Source organism: Pimephales promelas, chromosome 16 (assembly GCF_988280905.1).
Source record: "Pimephales promelas chromosome 16, fPimPro1.hap1.1, whole genome shotgun sequence".
NCBI classification, from domain to species: Eukaryota; Metazoa; Chordata; class Actinopteri; order Cypriniformes; family Leuciscidae; genus Pimephales; species Pimephales promelas.
This window is the reverse complement of record NC_142784.1, coordinates 6,841,834-6,865,441: the sequence shown is the minus strand read 5'-3', so window position 1 is coordinate 6,865,441 and position 23,608 is coordinate 6,841,834. Positions and strand designations below refer to the sequence as shown.

Below are 23,608 nucleotides of genomic sequence, written 5' to 3'. Positions count from 1 at the left end.
TATAGTAATCTTGAAATGTCCTGTTTATCTCAACTGGTGAATTGGTTAGCTTCCCTGCCGAGTTTCTGATGGAGGTTATAGCTGTTTTTTCTTTATTTCTTTTAATTTGACTGGCTAAATATTTTCCGGATTTATTGCTATGGTGAAAAGTTTCTTGACGGAGCCTGTGAATCAGAAATTGGTTTCTTTTGTTTATTATTTCATTGAGCAAAAATTTGTTTTCTCTAATTTCTTTATAGATGCTTTCTGATTGATTATTTGCGTGTAAAATTTCTAGTTCTTTTATTCTTTCTTCCAGTTGTGCTTCTTTTTCTCTGTCCTTTTTCTTTTTATGTACTGAATATGATATAATTTTCCCCCGTAAAACTACTTTCCATGTTTCCCAGAGCAGTGATGCTGACGACTTTGGAGAGTCATTTATTTCAAGGAAGGATGTCCACTCTCTTTTGAAGTAACTGTCAAATTCTGGATCTTTCAATAGTGATATATTAAAACGCCATCTGGTGGGGTGCTTCTGTATTGCAGATGGGTTCAATGTGAGAGTTACCGGGGAGTGGTCACTGATAGTGATCGGATGTATTTTGGTTTCTAAAATATTTGGTATGATTGAATTACTGGCTAGAAAGAAATCAATGCGGGAGTAGGTTTGGTGAACGTTAGAATAAAAGGTGTATTCTCTGGCGAGTGGGTGTTGTAGCCTCCAACCATCGCAAAGACCAAAATCACTCATGAACTGCTTTATTGTTTTGGAGGATTGCGGAGATTTACCTGTATGTTTTGACCTGTCAAATGATGGATTGATTACAGTATTATAGTCTCCCCCTATAATTATTGGACCGTTGGAAATGTTTGAAAGAGAGGAGAAGAAATTTGCAAAGAAGGAGGAATCATCAGAGTTTGGTCCATAGATGTTGCCAATTGTGATTGGATTATTATTGATTGAAATGTTAATAATGATAAAACGGCCTTCAGGATCGGAAATGGTTGTATGGTGGTTAAACTGTATTTTTTTGTTTATTAAGATGCATACTCCTCTTTGTTTTGAATTATAGTGGGAGGAAAAACAGTGGTTGAAATGTGTAGTTTTTAAGCTATTTTGTGTATATTGTGAGAGGTGTGTTTCCTGTATTAGACATATATCTGCTTGTGTATTTTGTAGGTAATTTAAAACTTTATTTTTTTTTTTAGTGAACCAACTCCACGAATATTCCAAGTTATGAACTTCAAATGCATGAACCTATATTGTATATTTCATAGTTACCTTGTGTGAGTATAAATCTGTGTGTGTGGATGTGAATGCGGTTGAGTGTGTGTGTGTGTGTGTGTGTGTGTGTGTGTGTGTGTAAATCTAGAACAACAAATGACAAATAAAACAGGGAAAACATAGATACCTATAACCAACAACAGAACATATAAACATTGAGCAAGGTTATTTAGGTGCATTTAGAGTACAATGTGCGTGCGTGGTGCAAGTGATTTAATAAAAGAATATGAGGATTATGAATTGAGTATAAATTGAGTAAACGGATTGGAAATGTTACATTGCTATTATCAATAATCAGTAAAGCCAGGGAGTAGTGTCTTTGTCTCTAAATAATTGTCCATCAATGTATAATTTGTCCACTGTGATGATTGCTTTTTTACCTTGGTTGATCATTGTCTTGCGGATGGGGAAAAGTAGCTTACGTCTGCGGATGATCTCTTGTGGATATTGGTCGTTGAGTCCGTAATGAGTCCCTTTGAGCTGCCGTCCTTGTCGCTGAACCAGTACTTTTTGTTTGAAATGTTCAAATTTGGCGATGATGGGGCGGGAACGGGTGGAGTTGATGTGTTTCTGTCCTAAACGGTGAACGCGATGGAAAGTGATGTGCTCCACAGTCTCCGGTGTAAGTTTGAGCTGATTAACCAGGAAGTCCTTAACAGATTTTTCTGGGTCTTCGGTGGGTGATTCGGGAATGCCGGAGAAGATTAAATTGTCTCTCATACTGCGTGACTGTATATCCAGGATGGTTTCTTGCATGGCTTTGTTCTCTGTGATGACGGAGGTAAGTTGGGTGTTTACAGTTGAAAGTTTTGCAGTGAGTGTGTCCACGGAGCTTTTCAGTGATTTATTTTCTTCTGTGAGTGAATCGACTTGCTGTTGACTGTATTCCAGGCTGTGGCGGAGGTTTTGAAATTCTTTGTGCAGTACTTCGATTAGTGAAAGTCTAGAGTCCAGGTTTGATAAGCGCTCGTTGATTGATAGGAGTATGTCGGAACAGCAGTTTGTTTTGATCGGAGTGGATAATGGTGATGTTGGTGACGGCGGTGAATCGGTTGATGAGGGAGAGTCCGAAATGCGTGGTTTTTTGGCTTTGCGTGATCGGCCCATTGTAACGTTGCAGAGTCTGTTGAAGTGGTGGTCAATGTAATCCTCCAGTTGGTCCAGGTCCGAGTTGTAATCCAGGTTTTAAGTTAGGGTTAAAACGGTTGATTTTGTAGTTGAAAAGCGAGTGAGGGGAAAAAAAAAAAAAAGTTCGTTTGTTTTTCTAGCAACAGCGCGCTGCCATGTTGAATTAGCACCCAACGCGCACACACACACTACGTCAATACGTCATCACGTGTCCTCAATACGTCATCACGTGTCCTATACTCTCATCACGTGTCCTATATCGTATATTGTAGCTTTAAGGAGAAAATACTCAGTAATGCTGTTGACATCATCACAGGTTTACTTTAAAGGGGTGGTTGATTGCGATTTCACTTTTTTCATTTTAAATAGTGTGTAATGTTGCTGTTGGTGCATGAACAGTATCTGCAAAGTTGCAGCGCTGAAAGTTCAATGTAAGCAGAGATATCGTCTTTTAAAAATTAGGAAGTTTAATGCCTACAAAAACGACTCGAATAGGACTACAACGGGTTTTAGACGTCACTAACCCACACATCTGCATCAACCCCTCCCTCCGGAATATGTAGGAAAGGGCATGGCCATATTTCTGTGGCTCGTCGAGTGTGTTGTTCATCCAACTGTCAGGTCTTCTGTGTTCGGCTTCCCACAGATGCTGTTCTTCGTCAACAATGGATACAATATATGTTTGATTATGTTCCTGAAAATGACGATCGTGATTTAGCTCTCTGTGCTGCGCATTTTAAGAAAAACAGTTTCCAGGATCTCCACGAATTCAATGCCGGATTCAACAAGAAACTGTTACTAAAACGTGAAGCAGTTCCAACTTTAAAACCAGAGGCAGCAGTTGTTGGGCCACATCCTGTAAGTAGGCTAAGACTTAATCATTTAAAACGTATTTACATGTTTAATTTCAGACGTAATGTTTTAGTTTTATCAAATGCCAGCGCTGGATTTATAGCCACTTAATTATGCTATTTAAAATGCGTACAAACATTATGGACCTGAATTTTGCATATGTACTAATGTTGTAAATGTATTTTTCATGTATTTATATATATATATATATACTTTATGACGTTAATTTCCATTTGATCAAGAACGTAGACCAATGCCAATGCTGTTGCGTATATAGTAGCCAGTCAGTTAGATGCTATTGTGTAAAACAAAAGTGTATAGTTAAAAAAAAATATAGGCAAATTACCATTCAGAAACGCTTAGTAAGAGCCGTGTGTGGTGAGGTTCTGCTTGTCTCTATTCATTTGGCGCTTTCTGGGTCTAATTCTGGCTCAATAATTCAGTATCGACACTATTATTTACATTTGACAGGAACACATATGCAACTTTCGCCCGTAAAGGTAATGGGCGTGAAGTTTACGGACAATGTGCACTACAGTTTAGCCAATCTCAACACACCGGCCCAAACTAACCAATCTGAGCTCACTGCCTGTTTCTGAGGGAGTGGTTTCATAGACTCAGGAAATCAACCGGTCGTTCAAATGACAGAGGAGAAAGCAGCTTAAGGGGTAAACCACCCCTTTAATTATTCCCAACTTTTGACCACCAGTGTACTCTCGTTGCATACGTTACGTTGCATACGTTTTTCTGTCCTTTCCCAGACAAAACCTTTACGCCTTACATTAATTGCACATATCCCAAACGCCTCTTAATATTGTGGATCTAGTCTGACTGCCTCTTCTGGTCAGAGTTGCTCACTATGATGGAGTGGTGTGGCAGCCGATCCATGGCAGCCTCCCTTCCCACTGTCCAGTCGCAGTAATGCTCAGCTTCCTGGGATCAAACCTCCAGTACTGCCGCTCTTTAAAGAAATACAGTTTTCCATCGGGCCGAGTCAAGGCGCCGTTTACCCCCCGGGGAATCCCCTTCCAGTCCCTCAGGGCACGAGGGTAGTACGGCTCAATGCGCAAAGACTCCAGGTTCAGGACAAAGTAACGGGACCCTTTGAAGAGCACCATGTGGCCCAGAGGCTGGTAGAAGAAGGCGCAGTCAGGGTGAGAAGGTAAGCCCAGTTTACTGTTCCTCCTGGGGAATCCACGGTCCAGATCAGAGCCCGAGTAACGCCACACCCGTCTTCCTACCAGGAGAATAAACATGGAAATGTGTTGAGAATATGCATCTTTAAAGGAATAGCTTACCTAAATATGGCCTTCACTCACTCAAATTAATAATAACGAATTATACAAATACTAATAAATCTAATTCTATACCCAGAAACACACTCATGGAAACTGACATTTACAAATCATATAGCAAATCTTAACTGCTCGATTGTTTATATTGTCGCAAAATGCTAATTATATATTCGCCAGGCGATTTATTAAAAGTTCGATATATAGTACATCCAACTTTATATGCACACATAAAGTACACTGACGTAAATTAATTATACTATAGAAAAAAAATTATATTGTAGCAAAATGTGTTATCTAGTCTGTTATCGCATAGCTCTGTACTGTATATAAAGTTGGAAATCAGCTTTATCCACAAACATACAGTACACTTATAACTCTATGTTTACTAAAAAGTAAACTCTACTTTCTCACTGCTCTAATCTGCTAAATGTGACTATAAGGCATTCAGATTTTAATATTTTATACACATTAGCAGCATCATGATTTTCTGTAAAGCTGCTTTAAAACAGTGTATTGTGAAAAGTGCTTTATTGTATCATGCTAAAAAATGATTTCTCATCCATGTTGTTCGGTTTACTTTTCTGGCTGATGTTGTGCAGAAAAAATGTTGTGACAGTTGGTCAGTGTGGTATTAGTCCCGCCCCTCCTCGACTGTGATTGTGATTGGACGGCTGGGTTAAAAGCGACAGTGATGAGCGCTGCGTTTTATCCAAAGTTGAACATTTTTCAACTCTCGACCAGTAAAAACGCTGGGCGCCTCAGCGTGAAAAAACGTTCAGCGCCTCGTTGCGCTCATGGCGTTTAAAAAACGCGGCCCTCCCATTAAAAAACAATTGAAAACATATGCCAGGCGCATGGAAAAACGCTTTGGTGGACACTTGGCATAAATGTAAAACTTGCTCTTCCTGAAACGGCTTTACTTTTTTCCTGACATATGCCATATTTCCAAACTTGAAGTAAAATAGACATGCAAGAGAAATGCAATCCAATTTTGAATTTAAAACTGAATGCAGGTTTTGTAACTGGGTAAACATATACACTAAACATACACTATATCACCATGAGACCAGAACTGCACTCTGGAACATGGGGGACAGCCCTGGACATTGTATTACTTGTGTTTGGGTAACGGTCTGAACTCCTGAGGTCTTTACCTTTAAAGAAGTAGAGTTTGCTGTCCAGCGGGGAGAAAGCAGCTGCTTCAATAGCCAAGGGCAGCTTCGGCCAGCGAGTCTGAAGCGGAAGAGGATCGCTCACACTGCCATTAGTCACCGTCCAGAAATGATGGCCCTGAAACACCAGCACTGTCCCATTCTCATCTACAGAAAAAACAACAGCTTTACACAGTTCGAGGAAAAGTGTTAATGTGTCAATTAAAATGTCCAGTTCTTACCCATGGTGATGGCATCAAAGAAACCCTGGCAGTAGTGGGGTATGAGGAAACCTCCCGTACGATCTTGAGGAATCTGCCAATCCTGCATGTCCCATCTCAGAGCCCGTCCTACCAGCGGCTTCACTGTATCCCCAGGTGGTTGACCTGCACACACATGCAGAGAATGCCAATGTAATTATTACTAATATACTGCCAATGTACAGACACTCAGACAGACAGAGTTTGGCAGATCAGCCTTCTCTATCAGAGCCTCTAAGCACTGGAATTTAGTCCCAAAAGAGATTAGAGACATTAGTACATTCATTAGTACCTTCACTTGTTTTAAATATAAAGTGAAATTAGGGTTAAAATCTATATAATCATGTACTCATTAATCATGTGAAACTTGTTGTCTGAGAGGCGATTTGTGTGATGATATTTTATGGTATATTTATATGTGTTTGTTGGATTGTTAATTGTATGTTTTCCTTTCCTGCCCAGGGACTACAGATGAAATTTAGCTTGTAGCTAATTCTGTTATGGATTAATGCCATACACTGTCCCTGTTAAATAAATAAATAAACTCTAAGTTGTGCCTCTTCAAAGCAAACACACTACATCAACATGACTTCCGGAAGATGTTGGACTCCACAACTAATCCAACGTCAATCAGACATTATATTTTGGTTGAAAATGAAAGTTGGGTTGATGTTTAAATCCAACGTTTGTTCAGCTAGATGTTAACCTGACTTCGTCATACTCGTATTCTAGTGAGAATATACCATACAATTACATAAGAAAACAAGGGTAAATTTGCCTTTTAAATCCTCTAAATCCTTTTAGAGGAAACACTGTTCACCACAATGGTGATTTTTTAAATGGTGACCAAACCATCAACATCTAAAGCTCTGTTAATTCTCAATAAAAACTTCTTTAGACGTGTGACAGAAATAAAGTCGGTCTGGTTAGTAATAAATAAAGCTGATAATGCTGTTTGTGGAGTTGTTTAATCCTCCTCTGTTGAGATCTTCACAGATTTAATGTCTTCTTTGTATCTTCATCTGATTTAATCTAAGGCTGTGACTGGAATTCAGTTGTAGTTCTTGTGTTTCTCTTTCCTTCAGTGAATCTGCTTGTTAACAGCAGGGTGATTACCACTAATACTCTATCATCACCCAATTAGTCACGTAATTATCTCATTAACTTGAACACTGCTTCAGTGTTACTTTAACACTCTAGAATGGGACCATATACACTCCGAGCAGTGTTGATTTAACACTAGTCTGCCATCCATTCCTTGTCCTATTTCTGTTTCGCCCCCTTGTGGGTTTTGTTTTCCTGTTTTTTTCCAATAAACCCCCTGTTCGTTGCACTGTTTTGGGTTCATCTCCCTGCATCCACATGACACACAGTTTGTTCCTTTGAGCGTTCATTTCGGTCGGGTACCAGACCTAGTTAATTGTAATTGCTCAAAGGTAACGTTCTGAAAACTAAAGGCAATAGCCACCACGGTTCCTGGATTCATAGCTGGCTCAGGCTTTATGCCAGGGGCTGAGGCATGGCTAGATAACAGTCGCGTAGAGTAGAGACATAGCGTTGGAAAAGCAGTCAGTGTATCATGAGGTCTATAGCCGGTGTCAGGGTGTACAGTGTTCCCGCAGCGTCAAGCTGACGCAATACTGAAGTGACCGCTCTCGAAAGGTTAGTTGACTCAAATGAGGTGTTCATTTAATAAAAAAATTGGTAACTTTATTTCGATGGTCCACTTTAGACATCCTACATCCTACTGACTAAGTAACTTTGCAACTACATGTCAACTAACTCTAGAAAGTATTATTACTTATAAGTAGAATGTCTAAAGTGGACCATCGAAATAAAGCGTTACCAAAAGATTACATTAAAGGGTTAGTTCACCCAAAAATGAAAATTAAGTCATTAATTACTAACCCCCATGCTGTACCAACCCCGTAAGACCTTCGTTCATCTTCGGAACACAAATAAAAATATTTTTGATTGAATCTGAGAGCTGGATCAGTCCTACATAGACTGCCTGAGGGACTGCCTCTTGACGGCCCAGAAAGTCATTAAAAGAAAAGGTTTAAATATTCCATGTGCCTACAGCGGCTCAATTATAAGTTTATCAAGCGACGAGACTACTTTTTGTGGGAAAAAAACATAAATAACGACTTTATTCCACTATTCCATTACTTCCTTATGGGCGCATGCGCGAGAACTGAGACGAGGACGTTCTCATTCGTCTACTTTTTGTTACCGGCTGCTCCGCTTAGGAGTATTACCGCCACCTACCGTATAAAATGATGATCCATATATAAGGCGCTCCGGATTATAAGGAACACTGTCGTTTTTTGAGAAGATTAAAGGCTTTAAAGTGCACCTTGTAGTGCGGAAAATACGCTAATTGAAAAGCGTATGTACAGCGCGCATCTTCCTCTGCTTGTAAACAGAAAGTTTTGCGCTTCCAGCTATCAGCACATCATCTTATACGGTAGGGGGCGGTAAAACTCCCAAGCGGTGAGCAGCCGGTAACAAGAAGTAGACGAATGAGAACGTCCTCGTCTCAGTTCTCGCGCATGCGCCCATAAGGAAGTAATGGAATAGTGGAATAAAGTGGTTATTTATGTTTTTTTTCGCACAAAAAGTAGTCTCGTCGCTTGATAAACTTATAATTGAGCCGCTGTAGGCACATGGAATATTTAAACCTTTTCTTTAATGACTTTATGGGCCATCAAGAGCCAGTCCCTTAGGCAGTCTATATAGGACTGATCCAGCTCTCAGATTCAATCAAAAATATCTTTATTTGTGTTCCGAAGATGAACGATGGTCTTACGGGGTTGGAACAGCATGGGGGTGAGTAATTAATGACTTAATTTTCATTTTTGGGTAAACTAACCCTTTAAATTGAATGTACGAAATTCAGCTTGTCTGGAATACAATAAAAAAATCTGATATCTATGCCAAAAATATCTGATTGTGGTGGAGGTATCCAATCCTAGAATACTTCCCACCCACACATACATTTTTTTAGGCAGCAGATGATATCTTAAAAAAATAGTTTTGTGATGAGGCCTCTATGTTGGCCTCCTGCCGCTTTAAGATGAATGATATACTGAGGAATATATTAATATAGTGTAGTGTTGGCACCTGTGTGTGTGTGTGTGTGTACATAAATTTGGCATCTGATTTTTTCCTGGAAGGCTTAAAGAAGGATCCTGGCAAACTCTTGGAATGGATTCTTCAGTTATGATCAGAACGCTGAGGGAGGGTGGTGTTGGTATGAGACCCTTCTCACGCACTGAAGATGGATGGATGAAGGTTTTCTCCTGCGTGTGTAAACCTGCCCGACACATGCTTGAGAAACAGCTGACAGTTTCACCGGCACGGAGTTGTGTTTGTCTTACTATCTTTCAGTGTAAATAGCTGTCGGTTTCACTACAGCCTAGCAAAATTAGCTGTATAAATTGTCCCGCTAAGACTGCTTGTGTGAAAATATCAGTGTTTCATGATATAAGGAACTGGTACATTTGCAAATGTGTTTTTGGGTAAATCTCAAGAAGGCTCCCAAAATCAACAGAAAAAAAGGACACTTCGTTTCTCGTTGCTGTAATTATCTTCAGTAATCAATATCACACAACAATATTTTTTTACTCAAAATTAACAAATAAAGTTCAGTACTCCAACACTATCATGATGTATATATAACAATTTTAATAATATTGTTGTTTCTTCCCTTAACAATAAAAAGTATGACATTTTACTTGTTAATTGTCATGAAAATAATGTTGTAATACAAACAATCCTAGAATATAATCCTAAAATAGAATCCATGCAACATATAAATTGTTTTTGAGATCCGTTCACCTAAAATTTTTTATATAGAAATATATATATATATGAAGAGTTCAGATGCAAAAGCCTCTAAGTGCCATTTGAAATTTTCTTCTAGAATGATCATTTTTATCAAGCTTGTATATTTAATTTCAGTTATTTTACTTAAATGGCAATGATAATTACCTATTAATTGTTATTTAAGTGAAATTACTGAACTTAAATATACAAGTTTGATAAAAATCATCATTAAAGAAGAAAATTTCAAATGGCATTTAGAGGCTTTTGCATCTGAACTCTTCATATATATATATATATATATATATATATACTGTATGTTGTAGAGACGAGATGTGTTAAGAACTGAATGTGTCTTTTTTCTGTAAAGGTATTTTTACAATGCAAATATTGAATGATTATTCTTTCTTCTGTAGCCAAAAAAAAAAAAAATGTAATTAAGACTTTCTAAGATCATTTATACTCGTTGCTGTTCATACTGTTGGCCATTATTGATTGAGTTTGGGTTTCATGGGTAGAACGCATGGGTTGCATTGCCTTTGACTTGCTAAGTTGCAGTTTAAAATACACGTATTATTCAGTAATATTATTGATTTGACTGCTCAATTTTTGAAATGAACTGAATCAACAATGAGACTGAATAATTTCACTATTGTCTTTTTACAGCAGGAAATTATTTTATCTCATATTTGATGGTTTAATCATCGATTTTCCTGCTTATGGAGTGGCTTTGAAACAAGCTGTATTGTCTAAAGCACTATTAACTTCTCAGAGCAAGACAGGTATTTTACACCATTTAAGATGCACATATTTTCTAAAAAAAAAAAAAATCTAAAACCCTGATAGATTTTTAAACTTCCTCACAATAGACAGCTTTGCTATCTCTGTAAAGTCATTGTTACTAAAGACCAGAGCCATAAACACTTGCACAGCTTTCTAACAAGAAAAGAGCAGCTTGTTTACCATAGAGTTTTTGTATAGCAGCGATGTCATCCCAGCTGAGCAGTGGAGCAGAGCCCATCTTCTTATAGTACGGGGACATGAGCGCATGGCGAACTGGTGAATGAACCAAACCCAGAGTGTGGCCAATTTCATGGGCCGACACAAGGAACAGGTTGTGTCCTTTAAGACCAATCAGGGTCCATCGTTCAGACATATCAAAATGAGCTTCACCACGGAATGGGAAAAATGCATGAGCCAGAGTGCCACCTAAAAAAATAAAGAAATAATTCTGGTTGAAAGACCAAACCAAAGTCCCTGGGCATGTCATTTCATTCCAGGCTGGAGCAGCCAATGCGCATGTGCAGTCGTAAGCAACCGGAGCTTCTGGCGACAGCTGCACTGATGCGATGACTTTACTAATTGGCAATTGGCTTTTTAATTTCAAAGGTGGGCCTTATTCAGTCCTATTGTGTGTTGCTTTCTCCCATTCATAGTAGAGTGCACTTTGTGTATCTAAAGTCTTTGTATAATTTTGCTTTTATAACAAAACGTTTTTGTTCAAATACTTCTTCCTGATGGATTTCTGAACAATGATTAAACATATATGGAGTAGAGCATGTCCATCAACACTAAGTTGACATTTCATTTGGTAACTTTAGGCAATTTCTATGTTTCGTGTTGGATGAGTTTGTTATTTTACATGTGTGTAAGCAATGCTTCTATCGCTTGTTTCTGCTTTTTCATCAGTGTTTTGATCTGGAGATTCTCTACTCTTGCAGAAGATGTGTCATAGCGCCCCCTACCGTATAACAGATAAAACATGGACAGCTGGAAATTTTAAACATTAAACTCCCAGTTTGAACACCTTTTTTTTAAAATACTTTTCCCAATCTTCTAAGTATAATATGCTAATACACAGCATAGCACAAATGCTGAACAGACATTGCCCAGACAGCAAACTGACATTGAATCAACGTGGAAACGACGTCTCTCATGACATTGAAACAACGTTGATTTTGCTCATCGAATTAACGTTGAACCAACGTCAGACGCGGCATTCTTCAAAGCTAAATGAAAATCGAAAATTGGTTTGCTTTCATAACGTTGAAACAACGCGTTGATTTCAAGTTGATTTTCCGTTAGTTTTGAAAGAATGACGCGTCTGACGTTGGTTCAACGTTAATTCGATGAGCAAAACAATGTCAGATCAACGTTGTTTCGATGTCATATTTCCACGTTGATTCAATGGCAGTTTGCTATCTGGGTGGGAACAGAATATGGTAAACATTTAATTTAAGAAAGAAAGAAAGAAAGAAAGAAAGAAAACTTCACCTGGCCCATCAAATGCATTTCCTGTCCCATCATTATGTTCCCCTTCAAAGAAAGCGAGCGTGATGTCGGTGGGACCCTGCTGGAGCTCCTGGAAGAGCAGCCCGGACACGTTACTCCAGAGCTGGAACGCTGCGTTCACCGCCACACGCACCTGACTGGGAGACAGACTCCGCGGACAGTTCATGATGCCATAGGTGAGCTGATGTTTGTGCCATTTCTCTCCTGTGGAAGTATGAACAAGTATCAAACCAATGTATCAAACCAACATCTTCTATATACACTACTGTATACTAAATGAATACTTAATTTAGCATTTTACATGAATGACAAAATGGCAGAGAAAATGCAAAATTTGCAGAACAAATTTATAGATGGAAATTAAATTAAAGATATACATTTTAAAGGGCTTGACCCAAACATTATTTTGTTTTTAGAGCTCAGGATTCGATTCCATGCACCAGATGTCTGTGCGTCCGAGTAGATCCGCACGTTTAATCCTGCCAAGTTTGGGTTCTCTACAATTTACTTTCTCTGACGTCCATACACAGAAAAAAAGAGAAGAAAAAGAAGAAGAATAAAATCAGTACAAACACAATATCCCCATTGGTGCTTGAACCCTTCTAAATGTGTTGGACATGGAGTAGGTGTTCCAGATCTGCCAGGCTCTCTCACCAGCCAATCACAACGCACTCCCTCACCAGAGTTCTAATCACACATACCTGCATCTCATCCCCACCCTCATCACTGACACCATTCAATCACACTCTTCGCCACAGTTCATTGTCCGGTCTCGCTCGTATGATAAGGACTACTTACCTTGCCTTAGTAAACGATCTACCTGACATCTCCAGCGATCCTTCTCCAGCCTCCACTCCTACATCTTGTCTCCCTTCTTCTCCATGATGTTCCTCCAGTGTCTCGTCCTTTCTCTGTGTTTTCAAGTCTCCTGTTGTTCTGAGTTCCAGCCACCCTCTGCATCATCTACCCATCATCACTCTTGTAAGAAGAAACAGACTATTCACTGCCAGCATCTATTTACCGCCAAATCATCACTGCACTTACCACAGTTCTCCCGCTCTGTTGTTGTCTAAATAAACTCCTTGTTAACTTCCATCTCCTTCTCTTGAGTCTGATTCCGTCTCATAAACCGGGCTTACCACTGTAGCCCTTACTGCTCCAAATCTACTCTCCCAGTTCATGCCCTCCTCGATTCTGAGTCAGTCGGAAATTTCTTCTCCAGAAGCTTCTGCCACCAGCTCAACCTCCAGACGACCGCTACTCAGACTATCTTCCAGGTCAAGTCAGTGGCTGAGCGACCACTATGCCGTAAACATGTTCGAAATAGCGCTGGTCCCATCAAGCTACAGGTTGGTCGACTCCATGTAGAATCCCTTCATCCCCTGGTTCTGGAGAATTTCACCGATGAGGTGATCATAGGGGGCCCGTGGCTTGTGCAGCATGATCCCATCATCTCCTGGAAGGCCGGCGAAGTCCTGAAGTGGGGCAGGAAGTGTTTCCCTGCTCCAGCACCGGTCAAGGTGCTCCCGGTGAACTCCAACTCTATCGAAAGTCCTGTCAAGAAGCAGTCGTTCGACATCCCAATCTGCTATGCACCCTTCAGTGATGTTTTCTGCCCACAGAGAGCCTCTCAGCTGCCTCCACACCGGCCATGGGACTGCACCATCAACCTGATTCTGGGTGAGCCAGTGCCCCAGTGGTGATAGATGAAGGCCATGGAGGAGTATATAGAAGAGGCCTTCCAACAAGGCTACATCCGCCCTTCTACGTCCCCTGCTGCTTTAAGTTTCTTCTTCGTGGACAAGAAGGATGGAGGCTTGTGGACTTGTATGGATTACAGCACTCTCAATAAAATCACAGTCAAATTACAATATCCACTTCCCTTCGTCCAATCGGCACTCGAACACCTCAGCGGAGCTTTTTTTCCCCGATAGTCTATACGATTTCTTATACTCTATGCCTAACATTGCTAGAGATGTGAGAAGGTTTGTCCAAGGATGCACAGACTGTGCCATGGCCAAGAGTCCTCGCCACTTACCATCTGACAAACCTCTTACACTGCCTGTTCCCAACAGACCATGGTCAGAAGGTGGGAGGTCACACGTGAAGTCCACTCCTAGGTGTGACCATGGTCGGTAGGGAACAGGCAGCGGAAGAAGTTTGTCAGATGGCAAGTGGCGAGGATTTTCATGTCATCTTGTCCCCATCAAAGGACTTCCCACAACAATGGAAACAGCAGAACTCCTCTTCAATCACGTCTTCAGATACTGTAGAATCCCAGAAGACATCAGACTGTGGACCGCAGTTTATATCAAGGGTATGGAAAGTGTTATTCTCCCAAGTGTGACCGTAAGCTTCAGTCCCAGATATATTGGTCCCTTCACCATCATTAGGCAGATCAACATGTACCTCCTCCAACTTCCAGCACATTACAGAATTAATCCTGCCTTCCATGTCTCACTCCTTAAAGGGTTAGTTCACCCAAAAATGAATATTAAGTCATTAATTACTCACCCCCATGCTGTCCCAACCCCGTAAGACCTTCGTTCATCTTTGGAACATAAATAAAGATATTTTTGATTGAATTTGAGAGGATCTGGATCAGTCCTATATAGACTGCCTAAGGGACTGGCTCTTGACGGCCCATAAAGTCATTAAAGAAAAGGTTTAAATGTTCCATGTGCCTACAGCGGCTCAGTTATAAGTTTATCAAGCGACGAGACTACTTTTTGTGCGAAAAAAAACATAAATAACGACTTTATTCCACTATTCCATTACTTCCTTATGGGCGCATGCGCGAGAACTGAGACGAGGACGTTCTCATTTGACCACTTCTTGTTACCGGCTGCTCACCGCTTAGGAGTATTACCGCCCCCTACCGTATAAGATGATGTGCTGATATAGCTGGAAGCGCAAAACTTTCTGTTTACAAGCAGAGGAAGATGCGCGCTGTACATACACTTTTCAATTAGCGTATTTTCCGCACTACAAGGTGCACTTAAAAGCCTTTAATCTTCTCAAAAAACGACAGTGTTCCTTATAATCCGGAGCGCCTTATATATGGATCATCATTTTATACGGTAGGTGGCGGTAATACTCCTAAGCGGAGCAGCCGGTAACAAAAAGTAGACGAATGAGAACGTCCTCGTCTCAGTTCTCGCGCATGCGCCCATAAGGAAGTAATGGAATAGTCTAATAAAGTCGTTATTTATGTTTTTTTCACACAAAAAGTAGTCTCGTCGCTTGATAAACTTATAATTGAGCGAAGGTCTTACGGGGTTGGAACAGGGGGTGAGTAATTAATGACTTAATTTTCATTTTTGGGTGAACTAACCCTTTAATCCTCATCACTCTCTCTGTTTCCCCATAGCCTGGCCATGGCCAAGCAGAGTTCTAACTCAGATTACAGAGAAATCTAGTGGTAAAAAAGTATTCAGTGCACTTTTACTTAAGAAACATCAAAATTCTCTCCCCAAATCTTCTTATACTGACAAGAGCTACACTCAGTAAATACCTAGCTTAACATGTGACAGAGGTTTTGTGAATTAGACACATAATTACAGACTTCCAAAACACAAACTGTTGTCTGAGGTATAACATGCTAGGATTTTCTCTATTATGCCATAATTGCTAATTCATATTTTAGTGCACAGTATAACCAAACAAATATTAGCATTAAAGCAAACCGCTCAGTGTTTTTTTTTTTTGCCTACGAAATAGCTTGATGTGTGGTAACTGTCCTTTACATTAGTAAGATAGAACAAATGTGCGCAAAATTGTCCAAAAACAAGAAACATGAAATCCACGAAAAAAATGCTGTGTGTTGTGACGGACAGACAATTTTGGATTTAACTGACCTTTGCTATACTACTGTCCATATATTGTCATCATGAGACAGTCACTACAGATTTGTTTTTGTGGTGAGAACATACACAAACTTACATGAACATACACAAACTTAAACCAATGGTGCTGCATTCCTGTTGCATTAGCACATTTACAAACTGACAGGTCTGAATATACAGGTCCAATTCACACATACTGTACAAACAGTAAGCTTTTATTTCAGTACAGCTCAAAAAATATCACCTATGCAGCCTCTGTTAGAATGACTGCCTTTCTTTCTGCCTGTCTGTCCTACTATATCCTACACCGATCTGAGATGCCATATTTATTTGAAAGAAAAGATCTGGACATATGCGTATGTTCGTTTTAATCCACTCAGTAAATGATAAATGTCTTCCGCATAACTTGCTGCCAAAGACCCGACTGAAAACAGGTAATGAGTACACTGTCAGTGTAATCTATTTTTATAATAGTTTTATAGACTTCAGTTCTTGGCAAACTGAGTAAATCTGTCTGTTTGAGTTTGTGTGGTGGGCCACAAGTGGATGATCTAACCTGCTAGACATGTACACACTCGAAATGGATAGTAATTATGACTACCACTGTATTTACCCATTATTTTTTGGCTCAGAATTACACACCACCCAGCAGGCACAGAATTACCTTACAACTCCATTTAAATCCATTTTTCCAAAGGACCATTTGACAGAAAATGTTGTGATCAAATCAACATCCGCCAAAACAAAAGGACCCTTATCATCAAAACAATTTATTTTTGTAAAAAACAAACAATAAAAAAACAAGACCTGCATGGATTCATTCAGTTTACATCACTGTTCTGTTCAATACGTTAAGAGTAATGTCCACTGATACCGTTCTTGTTCCCAGTCTTTATTTGTCCTTTGTTAAAGATTCAAACAATGTGTGGAACAGAATAGGGTTTCAGAGTTTTAAGGTGTGCCCAACACTTAGAGAGCGTCTTCAAACATTCGAGATATACATACATACATACATCTTCTTCCGCTCATCCGGGGCCGGGTCGCGGGGGCAGCAGTCTAAGCAGAGATGCCCAGACTTCCCTCTCCCTAGACACTTCCTCTAGCTCTTCTGGGGGGATGCCGAGGCGTTCCCAGGCCAGCCGGGAGACATAGTCTCTCCAGCGTGTCCTAGGTCTTCCCCGGGGCCTCCGCCCAGTGGGACGTGCCCGGAACACCTCCCCAGGAAGGCGTCCAGGAGGCATCCGGAACAGATGCCCAAGCCACCTCAGCTGACCCCTCTCAATGTGGAGGAGTAGCGGCTCTACTCTGAGCTTCTCCCGAGTGACCGAGCTTCTCACCCTAGCTCTAAGGGATCGCCCAGCCACTCTGCGGAGAAAGCTCATTTCGGCCGCCTGTATCAGAGATCTTGTCCTTTCGGTCATGACCCAAAGCTCATGACCATAGGTGAGAGTAGGAACGTAGATTGACTAGTAAATCGAGAGCTTTGCCTTACGGCTCAGCTCCTTCTTCACCACAACAGACCGGTACATCGATTGCATTACTGCTGAAGCTGCACCGATCCGTCTGTCAATCTCCCGTTCCATCCTTCCCTCACTCGTGAACAAAACCCCAAGATACTTAAACTCCTCCACTTGAGGAAGGATCTCTCCACCAACCTGAAGTGGGCAAGCCACCCTTTTCCGACTGAGGACCATGGCCTCGGATTTGGAGGTGCTGATTTTCATCCCAGCCGCTTCACACTCGGCTGCAAACCGTCCCAGTGCATGCTGAAGGTCCTGGTATGAAGGGGCCAACACGACAACATCATCCGCAAAGAGCAGAGACGAAATCGAGTAGTCCCCAAACCTGACACCCTCCGGCCCCTGGCTGCGCCTAGAAATTCTGTCCATAAAAATTATGAACAGAAACGGCGACAAAGGGCAGCCCTGCCGGAGTCCAACATGCACCGGGAAGAAGTCTGACTCACTACCGGCAATGCGAACCAAGCTCCTGCTTCGGTCATACAGGGACCGGACAGCCCTTAGCAAAGGACCCCGGACCCCGTATTCCCGGAGCACCCTCCACAGGCCGCCTCGGGGGACACAGTCGAATGCCTTCTCCAAATCCACAAAACACATGTGGACTGGTTGGGCAAACTCCCATGAACCCTCCAGCACCCTGTAGAGAGTATAGAGCTGGTCCAGTGTTCCACGGCCCGGACGAAAACCGCACTGTTCCTCCTGAATCCGAGGTTCCACTATCGGCCGTATTCTCCTCTCCAGTACCCTGGCATAGACTTTCCCAGGGAGGCTGAGAAGTGTGATCCCCCTATAGTTGGAACACACCCTCCGGTCCCCCTTCTTAAAAAGAGGAACCACCACCCCGGTCTGCCATCCCAGAGGCACTGTCCCCGACCCCCATGCGATGTTGCAGAGGCGTGTCAACCAAGACAGCCCCACAACATCCAGAGACTTGAGGTATTCGGGGCGGATCTCATCCACCCCCGGTGCCTTGCCACCGAGGAGTTTACATTCGAGATATGTCTCTCAAAAAAAACGGGCTGGTGAATTCATAAAAAATAAACATTTTGAGCATAAAGCTAAGAAAATAAAGTTTTTTGTCAAAGATTACGCCTGGATAAGATTCAGAACGAGAGAGAGCGTGTGTGAATTACCTGAATCTGTTTGTCTCTCAACAGTGTTCGGCAGCAGCGTTTCTACTAATAACGAAACTGTAAGTTTATCTGCTTCAAGAACAGAGCCGTTATTACATCGCTAGTGAGAAATGTCTTGTAGCTTTTAAACTGCTGAACTATTTTACTGATAAAATCTTCAGAGCAGCGCTGACAACCCGTTTTTTTTTTTTTGCAAGTTTGTGTCCGTACAGTATGTATGTGTGTTTGAGTGAGAGAAAAGAAAGTATGTGCTTTCCATACATAATAAAACATAATTTTGTGGCATTGTTTTTACTGTTTTAGGCTGTAAAGTCCTTTGAAATAACTGAAATCATTTGGTGAAGTGATATAGACATGTAATGTCTGGAACTACTTTAGCCTTGCGTTTTCATGAAAATAATTTCACACCTTAGAACATTCATCAGATACAAGCATTCAATAGCCCTGTAGTCTTTACCTTTGTGAGTGTAACGCTTCTTACGAAGATGCTGCTCGTGCCGCCCATGTCTGCCTGTGAAGATCCTGTTGACCCTTCGGCTCCAGGAACTATGGCTCCCGACATCTTTAACCCCGCAGCGAGCTGATGACATCTTCTCCAGCGTGGCTCTGTCCAGCAGTCCAGTGACAGACAGCTGAGATAACCACTGAAACTCTCTGACAGACAAGAGACCACGCCAATAAACAGCCGCACTTCACTAGATCAGTGACCCGAGTTCTCTGGACCGTCATTACACTGCAGTTATGAAGATTCTGATAGCTGGTATGATTTTATTCCAAGTTAAGACGATGAACTGACACCCACAGTCCTGTACAGTTTTGGTGAATGACCAAGTTTGCTAGTTAACAAAAACATGTCAGATTTAGCTGTCGGACAATAACAAAAGTAGCTCAACTAGAAGATCATCAGATTACCTGATGGCAGCCTCGACTTCAGCATTATGATGAGTTTCCTTCTCCTTTTGCAGGTATCCGTATCGCTCCAGAAAACCCTGCAGACACACATCAAGTGTCATACGTCATTATCACTCCCATCAGCCCTGTGACAGCAGCTCGAAGTCACCTCAGAGATCACTAAAACCAGATATATCGGGACAGCACTTATGGAAAATTGTTGGGACTGTAAACAAAGCATATTTTGGAATGAAGAAGCACCATAATAGCAGACACAACAGTAGCCATGACCCACACAAGCATTTGTTGCATGTTGCATTTGGAAGATGTAGGCCTCCGTGCCTCTGATGCTTTAGAAGATGCCCTTCACTTTATTGAGAATCCCCTTTACGAGAATACTGAATGTTCATCCAGACAGGGATAAAAGAAGCGGCCTCGAAATCATTTGAGTTCACAACTTCCTTACTTGAGTGAAAGTACAGATACTACTGGTCAAATATTACCATTACAAGAAAAAGTTTCTAAGGACTGATTTTTACCTAAGTACTTAAAAAACTTACAGAAATAAGTTGAACTGAACCATAATCATCTTCATTTTTTTATTGAACACTCCTATCACCCCAACAAAAAAGTACACATCTATGTGTGTCCATTCATGCACATTTCAATTGAGTCCCAGACAGCAAACTGACATTGAATCAACGTGGAAACGACGTCTCTCATGACATTGAAACAACGTTGATTTTGCTCATCGAATTAACGTTGAAGCAACATCAGACGCGGCATTCTTCAAAGCTAAATGAAAATCGAAAATTGGTTTGCTTTCATAACGTTGAAACAACGCGTTGATTTCAAGTTGATTTTCCGTTAGTTTTGAAAGAATGACGCGTCTGAAGTTGGTTCAACGTTAATTCGATGAGCAAAACTATGTCAGATCAACGTTGTTTCTATGTCATATTTCCACGTTGATTCAATGTCAGTTTGCTATCTGGGGTGGTCTCGACAGCAACACTGCTTTAACAACAGCACAACAGAAAGACCTGTTTGCCATGGATGTGCACACTGCCAAGAGGATCTGTCTTCGTCCATGTTGTCATCAGTTGATTAGTGTTCAAATAAAATGACGGGAAATCGCTGAACTTCACGTCACGTGACCCTAAAGTGATTACTGATAGGCTGTCTGTCACCTGCAAAAAACGATCATGTTTTAGAGATCATCCCCTGACTGACGTTACTACTTTCTACTCAAGGACCTTGACAGAAATAGTGGGGTAAAAAGTACAAAAGTAAAGTAAAAACCAAGTTCAAGTAAAAAGTTTCCAGGAAAAAAAAAATAAGTACATAAGCACAGATACTTAAAAAAGTGTAAATGTACTTTGTTACAAATGCATTTCATACCAAACAAGGGTTAGAACAGAAACCAAAGCCTAAAAACCAAAAACCTCAGTTTTCAAATGTGTGTATGAGGGGAAATGTCTCAGTCAGGTATTGGCATGCAAACTGCATATTTGCTTTTAGTGTAGGTGTGTGTAGTGCACTTCTGAACCACCCGGAGGTCACAGGTAGGATAAGACTGAAGCGGCTGGAATTTGTTGGCAGATCTGCAGTGAAGGCAACACATGATCAACGTAGTGGAAATAGCTTTATTGCGAAACAGTTGAGCTTTTCTCCAAAACACAGAATCATTGTTCGTACTTTTAACAAGCCTGCCAGTGTATATCGAGGACAGAAAACTTGCAAAGTAAAAAGTATGATAGAACCTCAAATTATTATATTATTATTTTCATATTTATATATTTTTTCTTGATGTCTTAAATCTTTTCAGTCAGGTCTCATTTAATGTCTTTTAATTTGAACGCGTGCGGTTGAACATGCGGGGGAATGTAATTACAGTGAACTCACAATGAAAATACTCCCTTGGGCTGTGCCAATTATTCTGACCTCAAAGCAGGATCTTTTTCCACAGCTGAAAGCAGGACAACACATGTCTCTAACATGCTCATATGCTTTTGAATAACTAAAAACATGACTTTGGATTTCATTTACATGAGCTAACTTAAAAAAAAAAAATGCCAACTCACCCCATTCAACTTTTTAATTTAACTCAATTAATTCACTTCAGTTAAAATCAACTTAAATACTTTTGTTCATCTAATGAATGCCAGGTAATCTTTTGAACTTAAAACTTCTTGCCAAGACAACTAAAAAAAGAAAAGAAAGTTCAGTCAACTTAAAAAATAAGGCTTTTATCACACTCAACTTTTTTAGTTAGCTCAACTAATTCGCTCAGGTTAAAGTCAACTTAAAAACCTTTCTTGTGAGCCTTTTGAACTTGAAACTTCTTTTCAAGGCAACTAAACAATGCAAACAGCCACAATCCTTGTTTTTTCATCTCCATGTTTAAAGTTAACAACACGACATTTAAACTAAAGGCACGCGGTTTACCCATTACAAAAACTGCAGAAGCACATGCAGCTCAACACCTCAGCACACAAATCTCAAACATTGTTATGATCAACATAAATAATAATAATAATCAATAAAATAACAGTGGCAACAACATCATCAGCGGCGTAAATGCAAAGCAATAATCATTTTTATATAATAGTTACCAATGCATTCTGGGAACTGGCACAACATTGTTGAAAGGAAATTTGTTTGTTCAGATAACTCAAATTGGATAGTTGGGACAACATTTGGACGAGTTTTGGACAAACACTTGAGAATCTAAGTAAGGTCAAACTACTTTGAAAAAAGCGAATTAGTTCAGCTAACTTAAATATGTTGCCTTATTTTTTTAAGTTGGCTCAAATACTTTTGTTCATCCATCGAGTACCAGGAAATCTTTTGAACTTAAAACTTCATGTCAAGACAACTAAAAAAGCACGCTCAGTTGATTTTAACTGGTTGAGATAACTTAAAAAGTTGAATGTAATCAGTTGCCATATTTTTCAAGTCAGCTCAACTTTATTTATTTTTACAGTGTATATAAGTTTTATTTCTGTTTATTTAAAAAATGAAATAACCATAGTCCATATTTAAGCGTATCAACTATTAATTATTTTGAGATAAGATACGAACAAGGTACCTGGTGGGCAGCAGATCTTACCTGAGCCTGATCAGCTGTGGAGATTGGAGAGCTCGCCGCGGTCTGAACGCACAGCAGCACAAACATCTTCATCTGGGCACTGCTCATCTCTAAAGTCACCTCGAGAAAATCGATCCCATCCCGATGAAAGCAGATAGAGAGATGGAGAGTGATTTCTCACTGGCGCGCAGCTGAGCAGCGAATAACGAGCGCGCGTTCCGACTACAGAGCGCGCGCGCGCGCACACGAGGAGACGCGGTTCCTACACGTGAACTCTCATCAATGAACTCTCATCATGATCTAACCCAGTCTGGGGAAAAGTTCAGGTGTGCATGAACCCAGGAGACTGCAGGCTGTCACCGAGGAGGCCTAAGTGTGGCCCAACAAAGTATTGATAGTTGTGTTTTTTTAAGCGTATCTACAATTGCCATATTAACAGTGGTCTCAGTTTTTGGTTGAGTGTAATCCATCCAGAACCTTTCTGTCGAAGTTATCTGACATGATCGAGATTCATTTGTTCTGACAGTTTTACTCCGGGTTGCCTTTTTCTAAACTCTAGCAAATAAAACGTGATAATGTGAGAAATGTTGAAGGTGTCTCTGATGAAATTTTGGTTTGAATGAATACATAAACATATCATTTTATTTTAAGTATATTACACATTTCAGAATCAATCTACATTCAGCCCACTTTGGTGAAGTGAATTAGCCTACAACACGTTCTTTTGTAAAAATGATAAAGTTTTATATATAGCCTAGTCTAATTTATTTACCTGGTTAATTAATACTTTTGGAACATGTTCATCACATTATTATAAACCCCTTCGGATTTCAATAACACTTGTTTAAAGAATCGCCAGCTCAAATTAATTTATTTCTATCTTCATGTACCTTAACTTCCAACATAAGATGTTTTTATCTTTAACTGGACTGAAGAAAAGACACAGTGACTTGAATTATCTGGCAATGCAAATAATTAACTGTTTTTAAATATGTAGGCTATGGATAAACCCGACACTAAATATAATTTACTCAAGATAACCATACAGGTACTGGCATTGTTAA

At 40.4% G+C, this 23,608-nt stretch overlaps 1 protein-coding gene across 1 annotated transcript; it reads right to left on the bottom strand.

Annotated features, from left to right (window-relative positions):
- Nucleotides 1-3,934: 3,934 nt before the first annotated feature.
- Nucleotides 3,935-22,752, bottom strand: mmp28 (matrix metallopeptidase 28). Its single transcript, XM_089120926.1, has 8 exons — nt 22,566-22,752; nt 19,478-19,554; nt 19,023-19,219; nt 12,050-12,271; nt 10,739-10,984; nt 5,933-6,076; nt 5,694-5,858; nt 3,935-4,481 (listed from the first exon to the last, which is right to left on the bottom strand). The coding sequence occupies exons 1-8, from the start codon at nt 22,650-22,652 to the stop codon at nt 4,102-4,104; spliced, it is 1,518 nt and encodes a 505-aa protein (XP_088977052.1). The 5' UTR covers nt 22,653-22,752; the 3' UTR covers nt 3,935-4,101.
- Nucleotides 22,753-23,608: the final 856 nt, after the last annotated feature.

What these genes read in the sequence shown, in the direction of transcription:
- mmp28 (XM_089120926.1), bottom strand. Translation starts at nt 22,652, where the DNA reads ATGAGCAGTGCCCAGATGAAGATGTTTGTGCTGCTGTGCGTTCAGACC. An exon ending in GAAGCGTTACACTCACAAAG is followed by an intron (nt 12,272 to 19,022) that starts GTAAAGACTACA and finishes ATACTTCCACAG; the next exon opens with GAGAGAAATGGCACAAACAT. An exon ending in AAATGCATTTGATGGGCCAG is followed by an intron (nt 10,985 to 12,049) that starts GTGAAGTTTTCT and finishes TTATTTTTTTAG; the next exon opens with GTGGCACTCTGGCTCATGCA.